At 37.0% G+C, this 17,743-nt stretch overlaps 4 protein-coding genes across 7 annotated transcripts in view; 2 read left to right on the forward strand and 2 right to left on the reverse strand.

The window, feature by feature from the left end:
* The window catches only part of LOC131429856 (GIGYF family protein Gyf), a 43,915-nt gene extending 42,130 nt beyond the window's left edge, over window positions 1–1,785 (reverse strand). The window contains exon 1 of one of the 2 annotated variants that reach the window (XM_058594271.1): window positions 1,595–1,785. The gene's annotated coding sequence lies outside the window, so the exon portion shown is untranslated. Of the gene's footprint in view, window positions 1–936; window positions 1,288–1,594 lie in introns of those variants that run through there. The other variant, XM_058594280.1, reaches the window with a different exon arrangement.
* A 7,736-nt stretch (window positions 1,786–9,521) lies between these two features.
* LOC131429883 (transcriptional adapter 1-like) lies at window positions 9,522–10,909 on the forward strand. The gene is made up of 2 exons (XM_058594326.1): window positions 9,522–10,677; window positions 10,732–10,909. The coding sequence occupies exons 1-2, from the start codon at window positions 9,884–9,886 to the stop codon at window positions 10,856–10,858; spliced, it is 921 nt and encodes a 306-aa protein (XP_058450309.1). The 5' UTR covers window positions 9,522–9,883; the 3' UTR covers window positions 10,859–10,909.
* Window positions 10,881–12,177, reverse strand: LOC131429871 (delta(3,5)-Delta(2,4)-dienoyl-CoA isomerase, mitochondrial). 2 transcript variants are annotated; one of them, XM_058594314.1, is made up of 3 exons: window positions 11,982–12,177; window positions 11,873–11,913; window positions 10,881–11,819 (listed from the first exon to the last, which is right to left on the reverse strand). In XM_058594314.1, exons 2-3 carry the CDS (start codon window positions 11,910–11,912, stop codon window positions 10,960–10,962), a joined length of 900 nt encoding a protein of 299 aa, XP_058450297.1. In that variant the 5' UTR covers window position 11,913; window positions 11,982–12,177; the 3' UTR covers window positions 10,881–10,959. The 2 variants fall into 2 exon arrangements, with proteins under 2 accessions (XP_058450297.1, XP_058450289.1); XM_058594306.1 differs by having other exon boundaries at window positions 11,873–12,175.
* A 3,695-nt stretch (window positions 12,178–15,872) lies between these two features.
* Window positions 15,873–17,460, forward strand: LOC131429890 (uncharacterized). 2 transcript variants are annotated; one of them, XM_058594342.1, is made up of 2 exons: window positions 15,873–16,121; window positions 16,184–17,460. In XM_058594342.1, exon 2 carries the CDS (start codon window positions 16,189–16,191, stop codon window positions 17,176–17,178), a length of 990 nt encoding a protein of 329 aa, XP_058450325.1. In that variant the 5' UTR covers window positions 15,873–16,121; window positions 16,184–16,188; the 3' UTR covers window positions 17,179–17,460. The 2 variants fall into 2 exon arrangements, with proteins under 2 accessions (XP_058450325.1, XP_058450320.1); XM_058594337.1 differs by having other exon boundaries at window positions 15,875–16,126.
* Window positions 17,461–17,743: the final 283 nt, after the last annotated feature.

Genomic DNA, 17,743 nt, shown 5'->3' on the forward strand with positions numbered 1-17,743 from the left:
TTGCATGATCACATATCTGGCAACGACAACATTGAGTTAGAATTTGTGTTTATTTATCTAATACATTCACACGTTTGAGAAATAGCTATTCCAATTTACAACTTCAAATATGAATTCTTTGTTTAATTTTTCATGGTATCAAAATTCAAAACTTCGCAGCTGTAAGAATCTCGAGCAACCATAAAAAGGTTGAAACAACGTAAACGAGAACAAAACTTTGAGTTTTGGAAAAAGGTTCAATTTCTCACTTTTGATTGAACACTCAATACAATTATTGTGCTATTGGCTGTCTTGGGCGTACAGAACCACATGTCCTAAGAAAAAGAGCCTTAAACACGTCCGATTTTTAGTCTTGAGTTTGTTCAAAAATCTATTGCACTCGCGATAATTACGATCGCGAGAATCGCGTTGAAAATTGTATGAAAAATAGTCTCAGCAATTGCTCCTGTCTATAGAACTACCCGGTTGCAGTTAAATTACTCATAAAGTAAACGAAATGAGACTGACTATCGTGCGTGAATCAACAAGCTATATTTTACTAGAAACAAACCCTGCATTAAACCCAACTCGAGAACCTACATTAAGGGATATTAACATTGTTTTCTTCGGTCTGAGACCGAAACTTCAATTGTAGCTTCTTGTTCTTATGGTCCAACAGCATACGGGAAGCATACTGTCAGTACGATGATATACATTAGTCGTGAGGCATGTTTTAGCTAGTAGTTGGCAGCTTATGTCATTTTCACTACTAAGGCAAAGGCACTTGCACCTTCCAACTTGTCTGTATTTGATACTCGCATGTATGAATACGATTTATTGAATGGGAACGGAGATCTGTGCCGGAGGTAGCACAATAGTTCAACGGTAATGAAAAATGTAAATTTGCTGCAAGTATAAGCAAATAAAATGATCTGTTAATTTTACAAAAACACTCACTATGCCACACGATGTTCACACCAAAACGTTTGTGACGTCACTCTCCTTCTCGCTCTGTCTCGGAACTGTCAAACTTTTCGTCCACGTCCTAAATTTTCCCTACAGCTTGATTCCGATGCAATACAGTTTTTCAATTCGATAAGCTTACGTGAAATTCTCACACTAACGATTAACCCGTAGAACATACGGGAGTAGATTTATGTTCAAAAAAACTACCAGAAACAGTTTCACAATTTACTTACTACTCCCAGAGCTGTCACTTGCCTAACCTAAAAAATAAAAAATAAAGAGCCTTCGTCTCGAGTGTCTACCACTTTTCGAGGAAATTTTCCTAGCTTCCGGCATAGAAATTTCGACTTCTCCGGGATTAGAAATCGTAAAACGCACATCTATGAGAAATGTGCATTTACGGAAAATAAAAAACGAAACATTATTTCTCACATTTTATCAGAAAAGAGGAAGGTTCGATCAAAGTAGCCCCGTACCCGTCGTGACTAGTGGTTCGCATACACATACACACATCGGGAGAGCTCCGATGAGGAACAAGGAGGTAATGGAAGCACAGCAGTCGTAGAAATTTTTTCTTCTCGTAGCGCTGCTGCCGTCCTCCGAGACCATTTTGCGATCAATTTGTGCAAGCTTTTCGAACACCGCTTACCTGATTTCCACTTGAAAACGATGCACTGGCCAATGAAGAACACTTTCCGCACGGAATTGCAAACGATTAACCTGCCGCACTATCGAAAAATTCGGAATAATATTTCGTATTAAACCCCGAGGAGAGCCAAAATACCGCCGCCTGCGTGTTTGAGAGACAACAAAAACACCATGAATGGAAAATTTAGTACTAATGCTGTACGGAGCGAAGTAGCGAGTCGAATCTGAAAGCGATGAGCGAGCGCAGCAGGTCATGAGTAAAAAAGTTCTCCATTTCAACGGGGGATAGGAATCTTTTTGTTCGAAAACGTGTAGCATGACAGCTGTCAAACGATCGGACGAGGGAGTTTTGAACTAATTTTTAATTTTCACATGATAAAAATGTATTTCGCGGCCAATAAGCCATCCATTAACATTCACTTTGAAGAGTAATTTCGAATGAGTCGGCACTCGCTGAGAGTAAGTCATAATAGTAAACGGTAGAGAAAAGTTTTCTCTTTCGTCTGGTGCTAAATTTAATACTCTGTTTTTTATAGCTCGTCTTCAATTTCTTTCAAAAGTGGAAGTTGAAAGGTGGCTTATTGGCCGATATAGAAAAACAATCTTTCAACTTTTAGCGACATCGTAACCTAGTAAACTCGTCTAGAAGTTAATTCGAAATTCAGTATGAAGTCCAAATGGATTCCGAATCAGATGCAACAACCGAACCCGATCTGAGTCGGAATTCGGCCACACATAAAAGAAGTGGATTTGTTCGGCAGACCATAAATAAACGTAGTTGAATTTTGGAGACTTCATTCATATAAAACAATACTGTTGACATTAGTAATAATCGGATCATATTCTTCAAATAAAATTACCAAAAATACTATCTCTGATCAATTATCTAGAGCCGATTCATCTCAGACACTGATTTGGTGAACTTTCAAATGTTTTATATATTTCAACCATTCACGCTTTATCAGTGTAGTGTGTGCTTCTACGTTTTATGAACAGTTCAATGCAGTACCAAAGATCATTGAAATAATTGGCAGGAGCTTCCTGTAGTATTTTTTTAACTTGAATGTTCTAAAATGAAAAATTATGTAAAATATGTTTAACAAATCTTAAAATCCAACTGTATTAACATACAATTCGGAACTGACATGTAATTAGAGCATATCGTACGATAGGTTAAGTTACAAAAATAATGTTTTTTACTCGAGTTTTAGGCATAGAATTCAAGCATATTGTACACTCAGAAAAATAAAATGGTAACTGTTACTATATAGAGGGCCAACTTGACCATGAGCGTATAGTGGTTTTCAGCCGACTATGAAATCAGATGATTTCAACAATGGTCAAGTTCATGTTTACTATGAATGGTATCGGCTCTAGAATAGTAATATTGAACAGTGTATTGTATGAATAACTAATACGATTGAGATGGTTAGCCTAACCATGACCGAATATTTTTTTTACATTGTAGTTCTTGCTATAACCAGAGTCATGGTATTTTTGACATTTCACTTCTAGTTATTTCGAAACTAAAGGCAGTGGTTGATTCAACAATGCTGAAGATCAGCAAAACATGAGCTAATGTTAAAAAGTTTTATGAATTTAAATTCTAAAATAAGAACAACAAAATAATTTCATTAAACTCTATTTTATTTTCGCATCAAATCAAATAACAATATACCTGGTGAAATATTGCTTAGCATTGCTTGATAGCATCAGTTGATTCAAGGTTCTGTCCGGTGGAGTTTTTCCTGAAGCAGGAAAGAAATTATTAGCCAAGTCCAGATGCAAACCTCGATACTCACCTGCGACTTTCCGTGGGATTCGAGCGAATTGAATCCGGGAATCAAATGATAATCTTCCTTTTCATCAATCGCTTGATGTTGTTTCTACAGCGACCGATAATGAATAGTAAACCGTATACGAGATATTGATTTCACTGGAAAACATAACAGTTGCCGGAAAAACTGTTGAAAAATTGAATTTCAACCTCGGAAACTAGTAAGGCTACAAACTTTACCTACCTGCAAGACCTACCAAAGTACACAGTCACAATATAGAATATTTTGTTCAAATCCATCACTGATGTGTTACCCAGGTACGACATTTTCTGCTAAATTGTAACTTTATGTGACAATAACAGTACACCCGTTCATTGACAATTTGTATAGTCAGCACAAATGTAATACATAGTAGGTTGAAAAACACTATACGATAATGTGCTTACTACATAAATTCTGTTGATATGGACTACATGAATAGTGTTTTCAAACTTCATAATCGTCTTTTAAACCATGTATCTAATTATGGTAACATTATTAAACTGTGGACATATTTACATGGTAGCGATAACTATTTAGCACCTCATATATACAAGGCTCGAGAGCAATTTCACCTTACTAGAAATTGTGATTTTAACTATCTATTCTTATATTTGAGATGAGTACCATTGTCAGGATGACCATGCCAGAAAAGTCATAAATACAAATAGTTTAGTCAAGTCGTAGTCTTTGTTGTCTAGTAATTTATACAGTACAGATGGTGAATAGTCATATATCATGGTTGTTGCTACTATTTAGGCGTATAGTTGAAATGACAATGGAAAACAGGTTACGGTTACTATGGTATTTTGCTCAGTGTACATAATATCCTAGATTGAAATTCAGCAGACCCTGTCAGCTTTGAGCGAAATCAATCTTCAGTTCAGCAACGCCATCGCACGGCATCACATTCAACGTGTCATGTAAATTATATGGGAGCGCAGTGCTGCTGTTTTGGCGCGCACGAATTTGACATTTCTCTCCCCTGCTTCTATGTACGAGATTCGATGCGGACTCGCCTGAGGGCGCCAAGTTAGCAAAAAAGAATATTGCCAACGATTTGTTCAGGAAATGTGAGAGCTGGATATCTTGTTAATATGATGTCTTTGAATTCAGTCAACGATATTATATCGATTATTGTGTAACACATGGATCAATAAGTCCCGAGACTAAAGCAGAGATGGCGCTCGTAGTAAACCAGTAGCCACGTCTTTCTAGAGTACTAACCTTTGCTTGAAACGGGTCAAAATTTTAAGTCGATCCGACCAGAAACAGCTGAGTTATCGAGGTTGGAGTAAAGTCGTTTTGTAGTTTGTTTAAAAAATGGAAAAAAAAACGAGTTTCGTGTTTTGATAAAACATTGTTTTTAATGGGTAAAAACACCGTGCAAGCGAAACAATGGATTGAAAAATGTTATGCGGACTCTTGTCCATCAAAAGCAACGATTTGTCGGTGGTTCGCCGAGTTTAAACGTGGTCGTACCGACACAAATGACGCGGAACGCTCGAGTAGACCTGTGGAAGCCGTTACACCGGAAAATGTGAGTGATGTGACAAAAATTATAATGAAAGATCGTGAAGTGAAACTCCGTGAAATTGCTGAGATGACACAGATATAATATGGAAGTGTATTTACTATCCTTCATTAAAAATTGAGCATGAAAAAGGTTTTTTCCAAGTGGGTGCCGCGATTGCTTTTGATGGAACAAAAACAGCAACGAGTCGATGATTTAGAAAGCAGTTTATCGCTATTTACTCGCAACAAAAAAGATTTCTTGCGTCGTTACGTGACCATGGACGAAACATGGATACATCACTACACTCCAGAGTCGAAGCGGCAGTCATCTGAGTTGCGCACAGCTGACGAAAGCCGTCCGAAGCGTCCGAAAACGCAGCAGTCAGCTGGCAAAGTCATGGCGTCAGTTTTTTGGGATACGCATGGCGTAATTTTCATTGACTACCTCGAAAAAAGTAAATCGATCAACAGTGATTATTGTATTGACTTACTGGTGCGTTTGAAGGAGGAAATCGCAAGAAAACGACCGCACATGCAAAGAAAAAAAATCCTTTTGGACCCTGCCACAAGTCGATGAAAACAATGGCGAAATTGAACAAATTGGGCTTTGATCTGCTTCCCCACCCCCCACACTCGCCAGATTTATCCCCCAGTGACTACTGGCTCTTTGCTGATCTCAAAAAAATGCTCTAGGGAAAAAGATTTGGCTCAAAGCTTATTTTGATGCGAAAGATAAATTTTTTTATAAACATGTTATTGAAAAATTGGAAAAACGTTGGAACCATTGTATCACCCTAAAAGGTGATTATGTTGATGAATAAAAAAAAATTGCAAAAAAAATGTTGTTTCCATTGTTAGTCTCGGGACTTATTGATCCATGTGTTACATGAAAAACTATAGAGCTGAGCAATGAGCATTATATTTTTTACCATTCGCAGATGGTACCGAATTCATAATTTATTAGTAAAACTATTGCAATTTGTGTTTGTAATTAGGAGTAGATATCAAGTATAAATGAGCAAAGTATAGTTTAGAAGGTACATTTGAACAGAACAACCTTTGAAACAAAACTCCAACGAATTTCTGTAATGGATGTTTGGAAATTATATTTTCATATCTATCGTTTATCCTGCTAATTCTACATTATCTATATATATAAAAATGCAGAGATCATTCTTTGTAATCGCATCACGTAAGAACGGATGGACGGATTGAGATGCTTTTTTTTTTGTTTGATCAGTTTTTACCCCCACCGGGTTCGTACATCAAAAAAATTAGGAAAACTTACCGGAAAAGTGGGAAAAACCAATAAAGTTATTTTGTATGGACAATGGAATTTTCCACTGAAAAAGTCGCCAATGATTGCTAGATCATTGATAGGTGTTTGGCGCATAACGAGTTGCATAAGTGCTTGGCCGTTGAAGAAAAGAATACTAGATCTTTGGAAAATCGTTTGGCGCGCAACGAGTAGATTTGGGTGGAGATTTTACATGCATGATTGATTCGTCATTTGGAAACACGTGCTTAATAGGGTATCAAAATCATTACTTGCCAAATGACTGTTTTAGCTATACCGTAAACAGAAACACAAGTTCTAATGTCATTTACCAGTAGATGTAGTTAGATGAATTATGTTGGCCATCGTGGCCGTGAGTTGAACAAATCAGATTATGTAACGATTTTTTTTCGTATCAATGATAGATTCTGCTGTTGAAATAATGAGTTCAGATGAAAATATTTATGGTATTCATGACATTTGTAAGCTGCTTAAGCCAAATCATTTCATTTTCCGAACTTTGGATTACTTGACGAATTACCATATGCGAATCGTGAATATCATATCTGAAGGAGAAATCGTGGCATGTAAGAACCATTAGTTGTGAGATCTACTGTTTTATACATTGGCTTTAACGATAAGAATAATCACTCCTAATGTTCACTCCGCTAGAACAGAATATTGATTCTCAGGACTGAATACTAAGCAAACCGATGTGGTGGCTCGACGAATGAGAGGCCTTTTGATACAATTCTTGAACGAATATAGCGTTCATGTCAAAGTTAATGGACACAATATTTAATAAAAGGGTAATTTGAACTTTCGAATGTCCAAGTATTTTTCATTTTATCGCTAATTCGTTAATCGAAAATTGATCCTGTCATTATCCTGCTATGAACATTCATCCAACACGACTAAGTAATATCAGTAGCGTTGAAGTAGGTTATGGACAACCGTTCAAAATTAGTTTCGAAAATCCCTAAGGATTTGCTATTAAATTTTAAACGTCTTCAGTACAAATAAGTCTTAATATTCAATGATAAACAACCATCCCCGGGGGCTGCTTTTGGAAATTTGTGGAGTCAATTTAAAGTATTTATCTTGGTCATCTCTTTTTCATCCATCTGTTTATTTATTTATTTGTTTATTTAGGAGCAAGGGAAAAGCCTGCTGGAGCTGAGATTTTGGTTCTCCTTATCCAGCAGGCATAAAACATTCTCATCTTTTGTATCAACAAATAACATTTGACCAAATGATACATAACGAAATCTTAGATTACCCTTATTTAAACTACAAAGCTAACTAACAACTATTCATATTGACTAATTATCCTAATAAAACTAGCGGGAAAAGATTTGGAGAAAACGGGTTTTAATGGCGTTACGAGATAAATTGAAATTAAATCCATCAGAGCAAGTATTGAATACGCGACATATACTCGAAAACGGTTCAATGAACCCTTAGTTAGTTCTAGCACGAGGAATTCTGAGAAAGGGATTAAACCGCAAATTACGCCGAAGAATGTCAAAACTTAGCTGTTGTAGGAGATCTGCACTACCAATTCGAGATTGGATGAGGTCCGCGACGAAAACAGCTTTTTGTGTATCACGGCGGACAGATAGCAAATCGAAGTGTATGACCCTACAACGATTTTCGTAGCTTGGAAGATTAAATGGATCTCTCAAGGCGACGCAAAGCAGAACGAATGAACTTGCACTGAACAGTTTCAATGCGTAGCTTATCTGTTTGATAATATGGTGCCCAAACAACAACAGCATACTCGCGAACTAGAGCGCAATATAACGATTTCAGGCAGTATATGTTATTGAAATTTTTTGAGATGCGAAAGATGAATCCTAGCATCTTTAATGCTTTAGAGAGGGTATATTCTATGTGATCTTTGAAACTAAGTTTTGAATCCAATAACACTCCTAGATCCTTAATTGATGTCTCCCGTTTTAGTACAGCTTGCGAAATAGTGTAATCATACATGATCGTGGTTCGTTTACGAGAGAAGGAGATAACGAAGCATTTGAAGGCGTTAATAACCATTCTGTTGACGTTGCACCAGTTAGAAAATACATCCAACTGTGACAGCAAGAAGTTTGAGTCTTTCAGATATTTGATGAGATGAAACAGTTTGAAATCGTCGGCGAATGATAGCTTCATGCATTGCAATGCGAAATTCAGATCATTTAGATATAGCAGAAATATGAATGGTCCTAGATGGCTTCCCTGAGGAACGCCAGAGCTCACGATGAATGATGGAGTAACGCAGTCGCCAATTCTCACGGTCATACTACGACCAGTCAGATATGATTCAATCCAATCCATCATTCCACATGTCAAATCTTTAGTTTGAGAGAGATCTACAATCTCTGTCCAATACACTGACTCGAATGATTAGATGGCAAACGGTGCATTTGTTTAGTTTTTGCGTAACAAAAGCATTGAACATATCCACAATAATTCTTGATGATATTTCTTCTTCGGGACGAAGTTATTGTGTTGGATATGAATTTGTCGTAATTCGTTTATTGTAAGCCAAGTAATCAGTAAAATAATGGAAAGAAACATTAACGTTTGCCAACTCTGCTGTTCGAAAACACAAATTTAAAAAAATAATTTCAGGCGAGACGAAGTTCGACGGGTCAGCTAGTGTTTTATAATAACACTATTAGTGCAGAAATCAACCAATCAATTTCGAATAATATTTTCACCCTTCATACCCCTTATCATAGTACTAATTTTCTAGTATAACTATTGACCGCAACATGAATTGTCGCTTTAATCACCTAAAGGAGCTGTCATTTTGTTTATCGTAATCAGAGATGCCATTTATACAGATTTATCTGTATTATACAGATTTTTACAACCTCATACAGATCCAATACAGAATACAGATTTTATACAGATTCCCTAAATTAGTTAAATAGAGAAGTTATAAAGGAAAATTAAACTGTTTTCGTCTGCGCTATCTTTTAGTATTTGATTGCAGTGACGAGATGAAAGTTTATTAATCAACGGACAAATCACAAATTGAAGTAAAAATTGGTGTGCAGATATTTGATGATCAACACAAAAAAAAAACATTTAGACAGAGTGAGCACGAGAATGGTACTGACCAAAGCGAGTAATGCACTTAGAGTAAATTAAAAGGACCTTGTCAGATGGAAAGCTGAGCAGATTTATCGCTTGCACTCTAACAGGGCCCTTTGGCTTGCTGAATTAGCAGACCAAAAGAGGGAAGCATACCCCTCTTTTGGTCTGCTAATGTCATCCTCCAGCTCGATTCAGCTTTTCGTGTTTATTCTGTCTGCGGCCTGAGTGTTGTATGACCTGACTTGAAGTTGCATATTATGTCAACTTGTAAATCTTGTGGTTGAAAAACCTTTCATATTAAATTTCGTCTTTACATATTTTTGTGAACTACGAAGATACGAAAAATAAATACTCATTGAAAATCTCATTCTTTAACCATAATCTGGTGAGATAGCGTTCAACATCATTTCATTGTAGAAATTTCATTTCATTAGTGAATACAGATGTATACAGATTTTTTATACAGGGTAATACAGATTTTCTCTGAAAATATCTGGCATCTCTGATCGTAATCGTCAATTAAATTAAACCATTCGAACTATCCAAAATATCCGAATATTTTGTAGTATTCACCGTTTCGATGACATCCGCCAATGAAGTAGACGCGGTGTTGACTGCAAAACAAGCGCTAATGCTTGCTTTGGGTGATAAGTGGGCGTTTTATTTAGCCAACATGAAGTTGTGGTTTCGGAAAAAATCCTCCAAAGAAGAGTTCGACTTGGAATGCCGGAAGTTGTTCAATTCAGATCAGATACATCTGCATAACAAATTTTTACTGGCAATTTTAAATAAAATCGATGCTGTGTCAGCTCCTCATAGTGTTAACTACGGAATGGATACAGGTCATGGAAAGAGCAGCGGTAGTTCAAAGAAGCGAAAACGTTCATCAAAACCGTCTTCAGAACGGGTCACATTTGAACCGGCAACGGTGCACGATTTCGTTCCGAAAGAACTTATTGATTATGAACAGGTAGCTAGTCAAAGTTCGACTGTTCCAACTATCCGCTATGCTGCACAGGAGCTGTTTCTACCAGATAATGGATTGGTACTTGGGAGGTTGTTAGTCGGTGCTTGGGAAAACGGACTGATAAACGTGGAGGAAAATGCTGTCGATTTAATTGTGCAGGCGGTTCAGGTAATGTTGAAGAATATCCTGACCGCAATTATCCTGAGGAGAAAGCACTTTCGAACGACGGCTAATGGGACATTTGCCTACGACGTGGGACACCAGTTGGCGCATCCCTTCAATCGAAATACCGTCACCAAGTCGAAGATTGATGATGAACCAATGGAGCTAGATAAAGAAATTACCACCGTCTGTTACCTGAAACCACCAGCTGCAGATTCGATGTTTCTAGCTTCATGCGGAGAACCGTAAAAACTCGGAGTACTTCTTTATTCCATTTCCTAATACTAGTTTTTTTTCAGGTACCCAAATCAGATGAAAAAGATAACTGTTTATGATTTGTACAAAACACTTTTGAACAGAAACGTCATTCCTTCTCATTCAGTTTATGCGATGAATATGGAACGAATATCGAGTTCACTCACTTGATTTTTTGAATGAAACATGTAAGTTAAGAAAATAAGATATTTATTTGTATGTTCAATAAAGAAACTTTTATAAATCTATCAAAATCATCAACCACCTAATCATTACAGTTTAGCAAACACGGGTTTGTCGCCTTTGCTCTGCTGTGCCATAACTGCATTGATGAAATCCTCACTTTGCAAATTATTCATATTCATTTCTCGAATATGATCCAACCCTTCTTGGTTAGTATGATCTAACGAATAGACCATATTCTTTTTCGTTCCTTGAACAGCAATGGGACTTTTTTGAGCAATTTCTGAAGCCAGTTGAATAGCTTTTTCGATCATTTCTTCTCGTGATTGGAACACATTTGAAACGAGACCACAACTTAATGCTTCATCAGATTGGAATTTTCTTGCGGTTAAACAAAGTTCACGTGCTAAACTTTGACTTCCGATCACTTTCGGCAACCTCTGTAGAGTTCCGACATCTGCAGCCATTCCGATATCGACTTCCTTCACTTGGAACCAGGCATCCTTGGTGCACAGTCGTATGTCCGCGGCCGTTATCAGATCCACTCCAGCACCAACACATGCAGCGTGAACAGTAACGATTACTGGTTTATAGCACCGTTCCAATGAGCTTATCGAATCTTGGTATAACTTAATTAGTCCTTCGAATAAGCGTGCTTTGCGACCGGTGTCTTCAATCTCAGACAGCTGCTGACCTAATTGCATCATATCCATCAGATCAATACCGGCCGTGAAATGCTTCGAGCTTCCTCCCGATAGGACAATCGCTCGGCAATCGGGATCGTTGTGCAGTTGACTGAAACATTCACCCAGCTCGATCCACATGCGCTTATTGAATGCGTTGAGCTGTTTCGGTCGATTAAACTCTACATGAGTCACGAACGACTCAGGTCTGGACAACTTGAGAGTTTCAAAATTGTTATTGGGCGAAGCCGAACAGAGTGTGCGAGCTGTAAAGATTTTTTTGTGAAAGTCTCATCATGTCATAATAAGTTGCACATACCTGGAGTATTCATAATCGTGGAATGTTGGCCTGAAATCATTCTGATTGATTTGTGAAGAACGGAAATATAATTGTTCATGGTGTATTTAAGCAATTAAATTTTATATACCCAAAGTAACCAAAATTTTCACGAAAAGAACTATAGTATATAATATAGACTCAAAGTTCTTCTGATTGAACAATACTTCAATTATCTTATCTAAAAGGTTTTCTTACAACCAAATGGAAACAATAATATTTATTCAAAAAAGAAAAGTGAACTTTGAAACCGAGATTGCAGGTGCATGTTTTAAGCAGAGATGCCAGGAGAAAATTTCGAATGTTTGCAGGTCGGTTCAAGTTCTCTATAAAGTATGATGCCAGTGATTGGACCGCACCGATTTTAAAATTTTGCGGAATGTTTGAGAAATACATGATTTTTAAAAGTCTGAAAAATGTTTACAACAAAGACATGTTATCTTTTTCATCTGTAGCTTGCTTATGAAATGTGCGACAGATCTCCAGACCTGGCATCTCTGGTTATCAGCCCTATAAGAGTGAACACAAAAGGTGGAAGCTTTTATACCAAATACAAATGCCAACTACACTGAAAATAATTTGAATTCCGGCAAAAGTCTGGCAACAATGCAACAACCGTTTCCGGCAGAGAATTTCGCATAGCGGTTATTAACGGTTCTTTTCTGTCGGATTCTTGGAATTCATACAAGATTGGCAGAACCGTTTTGAATCGGTTTTACATTTTAAGCGTCTTAGTTTTATTTTTCCAATAAGAGATACATATGAAAGGCAATAAGTTATTGCCCTTCATATATACTAATCATACAAATGTTATTGCCAATAACAGTGCTTTTTCACTACCTAACATACACATACTTCAATCTCATTTAACTCGTCTCAAGATTCGTTTTTTGTATGTACATGCGGGATTGATAAACATCAAATGAAGTCGAATAAAAAAAAAAAGAAGGAAGAGAGAAATAAACAAGACACATAGGGCGAGATAATGACGCAATTTCGCCTGAACAATTTTGACAGCAGCCAGTCTTCTGACGGTTGCCAGAATTCCTCACAAGCGGGCAATGGCTCATCGAAACTGTAGTCCGAGAGTACGAGAAAAGCAAACACGCATCATAAGTTTTTCTCAGTGATACTGGCTGATACCAAACATTTCAGAAAAAAATTGATTTCGGGTAATTTGTTGTAGCCTCATACTACTGAAAATTTTATCAAGAATTTTTGACCCTATATCCGATGACATCAAACAACAATTATGTTGTCGTGTAAAGTACTAAAATAGATATTCACTATTGAGTTATACTTATGCTTGTACTGCAATATTTTTAAACCAGCGACCCATATTAAAGTAAGATTTCAGCTTGGTTTTTTAAAAAAAAATTGATTTTCCCATATAAATGAAATTTCAAAACTATGAAGCCAGGGTACGTCACGGCTGAGCAAAGATGAAAAAGTTAGGTTGAGCAGACCCTGCCAGTTCAGAGAAGAATCAGTCTTCAGTTCAGTTACACCATCGCTCGGCATCACGTTGAACATATCATTTATTTAATTATTTATTTATTTAGGTGCAATCAACAGACACAATATGGTCCTAATGATAATTTCTAGTAATATATAAAAAATTTCCAAGTATCCTACTGCGTGATAGATTGAAGTCAAATCCTGATGAAACGCGGTTGAATGACCTCTGCAAGCCAATAATAGCATTGTTAGCACCGTAGTTAGTTCGTCGTAAAGGAAGTCGAAGAAATGCACTGTTGCGAGGAGCTCGGGGTCGGACGTTGATAATAATTTCGCGGAGCAAAGCAGGGCAGTCAATCCTATCGGTCAAAACATCTGCTGTCAATAAAGCACGTGCAACATCTCGACGAACTTGTAGTGTATCGAGACCGATTAATAACCCGCGACTTACGTAGCTTGGTAGTTGGTGATGATTGTTCCACGGTAAGCGCCGTAGGGCGAAGCGAATGAATCTGCGTTGTATCGATTCGATTATATGAGCTCCGTTTATGTAGTGAGGGTTCCAAACGACAGAACAGTACTCCAGGGATGAACAAACAAGCGAGCAAAACAGAGATTTTAAACAGTGCATGTCTGTAAAATGTTTAGCCATCCTCATTACAAATCCTAGGTTGCGAGAAGCTTTAGGAACGATATAGCTGATGTGTTGCTTGAATGTCAGTTGCTCATCGAGAAAGACACCAAGGTCTTTAACACACGTCGTTCTGACTATCGGGGATCCTTCCATAAAGTAATCAAAATGAAATGGCTCTTTCTTCTCCGAGGACGTGATGGTCGAGCATTTGTCAGGATTCAATTTCATACGGTTTACTTTATACACGCAGAGAAAAATATTGTAAAAATAACTAAATTTTGGTTTCACGCAACGATTTATTTTGTTGAAATAGTGACAAAAGAAAATCTGATTTGAAATTGCGAATAAATTTGCTTGAAGCTACAAAACAAAACATTTGATTTTGCTCAGTGCATCAGTTTGTTTCGAGAAATATTTTGTTAAAAATAACAAAATTTTTACTTGCGCGTTCCTGTCAATTTCTTGACAAACAATTTCATGGTAAATTTAACTTTCAAAATAAGTTTAAAATGAACTAACTTTAGATAAAGATAAGATTATTAGTTCTTTGAATTTAAAAGTTTGGCAGTTGAAATGAACGATTAGATTCAAACCTAAAATAATTAGTATCTCAATAAACGCTTTTATTTTTTAAAATCATACATTTTTGTTTGTCATTATTCTTAAAAAGAGATTTCTTTCGAACTAATTTTCAAGGTAATTTTTTAAACTAATTTTATTTCGAATTTTATCCATTTTCAAATTATTAATTGCTTTCAATAGCTGTTGGGCCCAATCATTAATTCGGTGCTCCATTAATCTGGCTAAGATCAAATATTTTCTGTGAAAAACGAGATATGTAATGTAGCGCAAGTTTAGTAATATTTTGAATTATCCATACATACACTTGAACTGTTAAAAGACACCAAGGAAACGAATGAAACACTTAAATTTTCCTTCTAAAACACGTGCAAACTTTTTCGATTATCCACGGGAAAAAATTCTCTGGTTTATGAGAAACAAAACTGATATGATTAATTCAAACAATAAACTTAGTTGTCATTACACAAATAAGACCATAGATAAAATGAACCAATTTTTTTCTTGATATAATTGTCAAACACGATTGAATCAACAAATACGTTGCCAATAACTTCAACTCAACATTTGTTGACATGTAATAAATGGCTGATTTATTTCAACGATAAAATCTGCCAAAACAAACCATGTTTTTCGTTAGCCAGGATGAGAATTTGTTTTCAAATCAAATAGATATAGTTGTTGATGTAGAAGGAAGAAATTGGTTCAAAATAATCATATTCTAGCTTGAAATCAACAGAAATCATATTTTGAAATCTACTGACTGTTTTGTTATTTTAAACTAGCTCAATTTCTCTGCGTGTACCACTCGGCCAAGCTCAACAACTGTCGTTGAAGAAATGTATGGGTGCTCTGTGCTGGTATTTTGGTGCGCACAAATTTGACATTTCTCTCCTCTACTTCTATGTACGAGATTCGATGCGGACTCACCTGAGGATGCCATACTCGAAAATAAAATTTGTTATTCGCGATTTGTTCGTGAAATGTGATGAAATTTTCATTATAAAAAAGGAATTTTTACCCCGACAACACTATTGGCATACAATTTTAAACACCGAATTTCAAATACCAACTGTTCAATTGACAATTTTGACAATTTTCTATCATAAACTGGTTCCTTCTTAAGACATCAAACATCTGGTTAGGTTGTTATAAGTCCGCATATTATTTTTTGTTTGTTGACAAGAAGAGAGAAGAGAAGCAATAATTGTAGCATTGAAAAGTTTTCATTTCAGTGGCATGAAGTAATACAAAATCTGGCAACCCTAGTTGCAATCAAGCTTTCAGTTTGGTTGCTGCGTTTACTTATTTTTTGAAATTGAATGAAAGCTTCCTCGTGTGTCATCACCGGAGAGGCACTCGAAACACAAGAAAAAACTGGAAATCCATCACCAATCAGTTCTCTCTACGGTTGATAGTTGATGTTGTCAGTGACGGGTTAATACCATTAAGTTACGCATACGCAAGACGCACTCATCTCCACTCCAAAGGAATTGAGTAGTGTCTGCCATATTCGCACAAGTGAAGAAAATAAAACAAAACCTTGTTGGCTGATTTACTGTAAGGTAAGATTTAATTTGTACCAAACAAGTAGTGAATATTGGCACTGGTTCTGATTTCAGACGTGATGGATCTGGACTACGATAATATCTACTTGAACAAATTACCGATTACGGCGGCAACGGGAGATAGTGCCTGGAACCATTATGCCTTGGTGGAAAGTACCTGGGGAGACAGAAAAATTTTGCTTAAAATCATCGTTTTCAGTCCGATTTACAATACTCCGTTAAGCTTTTTGAGTGAAATTGACCACGAAGTGTTACAGCAGACGGCAATTCGGCTGGAGAAAAGTTTAGAGGAATTCCTGACTGAAACAAAGACTGCACTCTGCACGGATGGTGGTGCATCCGGGTTCAGTTATTCCGTTGAAGACAACAACTTCGTTTGGCGGAAAATTGGTGGTCCACTGACGGTAACGTATGGGTCGGTCATCCTGCTCCGATCACCTTGTTTGCTGTCGGATGTTCTGCAAAATTCAATCAATGTCCAAAGTCACCTCCGCGGTGTGATTGAACTGCGAAATCGAATTTTGTTGGAACTGAAGGAAGAACACGAGGAGTTGCTTGAGTTTCAACGTCAGCAGGAAGAGGATAACCGTCTGTACGAAATCGAACTGATAACCAAATGTATCAGCATCCTGAATGAGAAGAAAGAAGTGATAAATCATATGAAAAAACAACTGGCCGATGATGACGATGAGGAAATCGGGCTCGAAAGACAACCGCAGCACCAGCGACCGGAAGAAATCGGTGACTGTTCCGAGGGACGCCCGGTGGTTCCGATTGCTTCAACTACGCACGATACTGAATCAGTAGGACGAAAGAGCTCTTCGGTTATCGATTTCAGCGACTCGGATGCTTTCGATAGTCCGCTACACGAGCAAGAGGAACTCGAACACAATCTTCCCAAACGAACAAAATTCCAGCTGGTAGCTCCGAGAAACACAACATCCACGTCGGCTTCGTCATCTACGGTTACGTCGAAGAACATCGACACGGTCGGCGATGGGATCGACGCTTACAACAAGGATACCGAGGAACTGCTGCAGAATATGTAGGATTGGTGAACATGTCCACGTGTTGTGCGAGATTTTTTTTTGCTAAAGCGATTTTTAAGTGCAATTTTACGTACTCTAATTTTAACTGGTTAGAACCATTAAATTATTATACACTATGTGACGAATCGATTAAATTATTTAAACTTTATTCTATGTAAGGATCACCACTCAGATTCTCATTACTCGTGCGTGTTTTGTTCATTTGAAAAACGTAACATCGTATCATTCATGTGTCATAATATCATCCAACATTTAATAAATAATAAACTTATATATGGTAATTGAAATTTAATTCAGGGAATCTTATATTTAAAAAAGAAATAAGGCCCAAATAAAAAAAAATTATTAAAGGGTGAACCTAAAATTATTGCAACACTTTTAAAAGAGTTGTCACTTTTTTCCCCTTTTCTTACCTAGAAGTTATGGGGTCATGGGGTATCTTTTACTGCTGGTCGCAAGCCATTCAAGACACTGAGGTTTAGCTGATCGTCTTGTTGTTACAACTGGATCGGAATTTATCTATTTTTGTCGTACGTATTCTCCACTACGTAGAGATTCTCTCTAT

The sequence above is a fragment of the Malaya genurostris genome, chromosome 1, assembly GCF_030247185.1.
Source record: "Malaya genurostris strain Urasoe2022 chromosome 1, Malgen_1.1, whole genome shotgun sequence".
NCBI classification, from domain to species: Eukaryota; Metazoa; Arthropoda; class Insecta; order Diptera; family Culicidae; genus Malaya; species Malaya genurostris.

Coding starts and splice junctions, on each gene's coding strand:
- LOC131429871 (XM_058594306.1), bottom strand. CDS start 11,951: ATGAACAATTATATTTCCGTTCTTCACAAATCAATCAGAATGATTTCA. Junction 11,820..11,872: donor CACGATTATGAATACTCCAG/GTATGTGCAACT, acceptor AAATCTTTACAG/CTCGCACACTCTGTTCGGCT.
- LOC131429890 (XM_058594342.1), top strand. CDS start 16,189: ATGGATCTGGACTACGATAATATCTACTTGAACAAATTACCGATTACG.
- LOC131429883 (XM_058594326.1), top strand. CDS start 9,884: ATGACATCCGCCAATGAAGTAGACGCGGTGTTGACTGCAAAACAAGCG. Junction 10,678..10,731: donor CTAGCTTCATGCGGAGAACC/GTAAAAACTCGG, acceptor GTTTTTTTTCAG/GTACCCAAATCAGATGAAAA.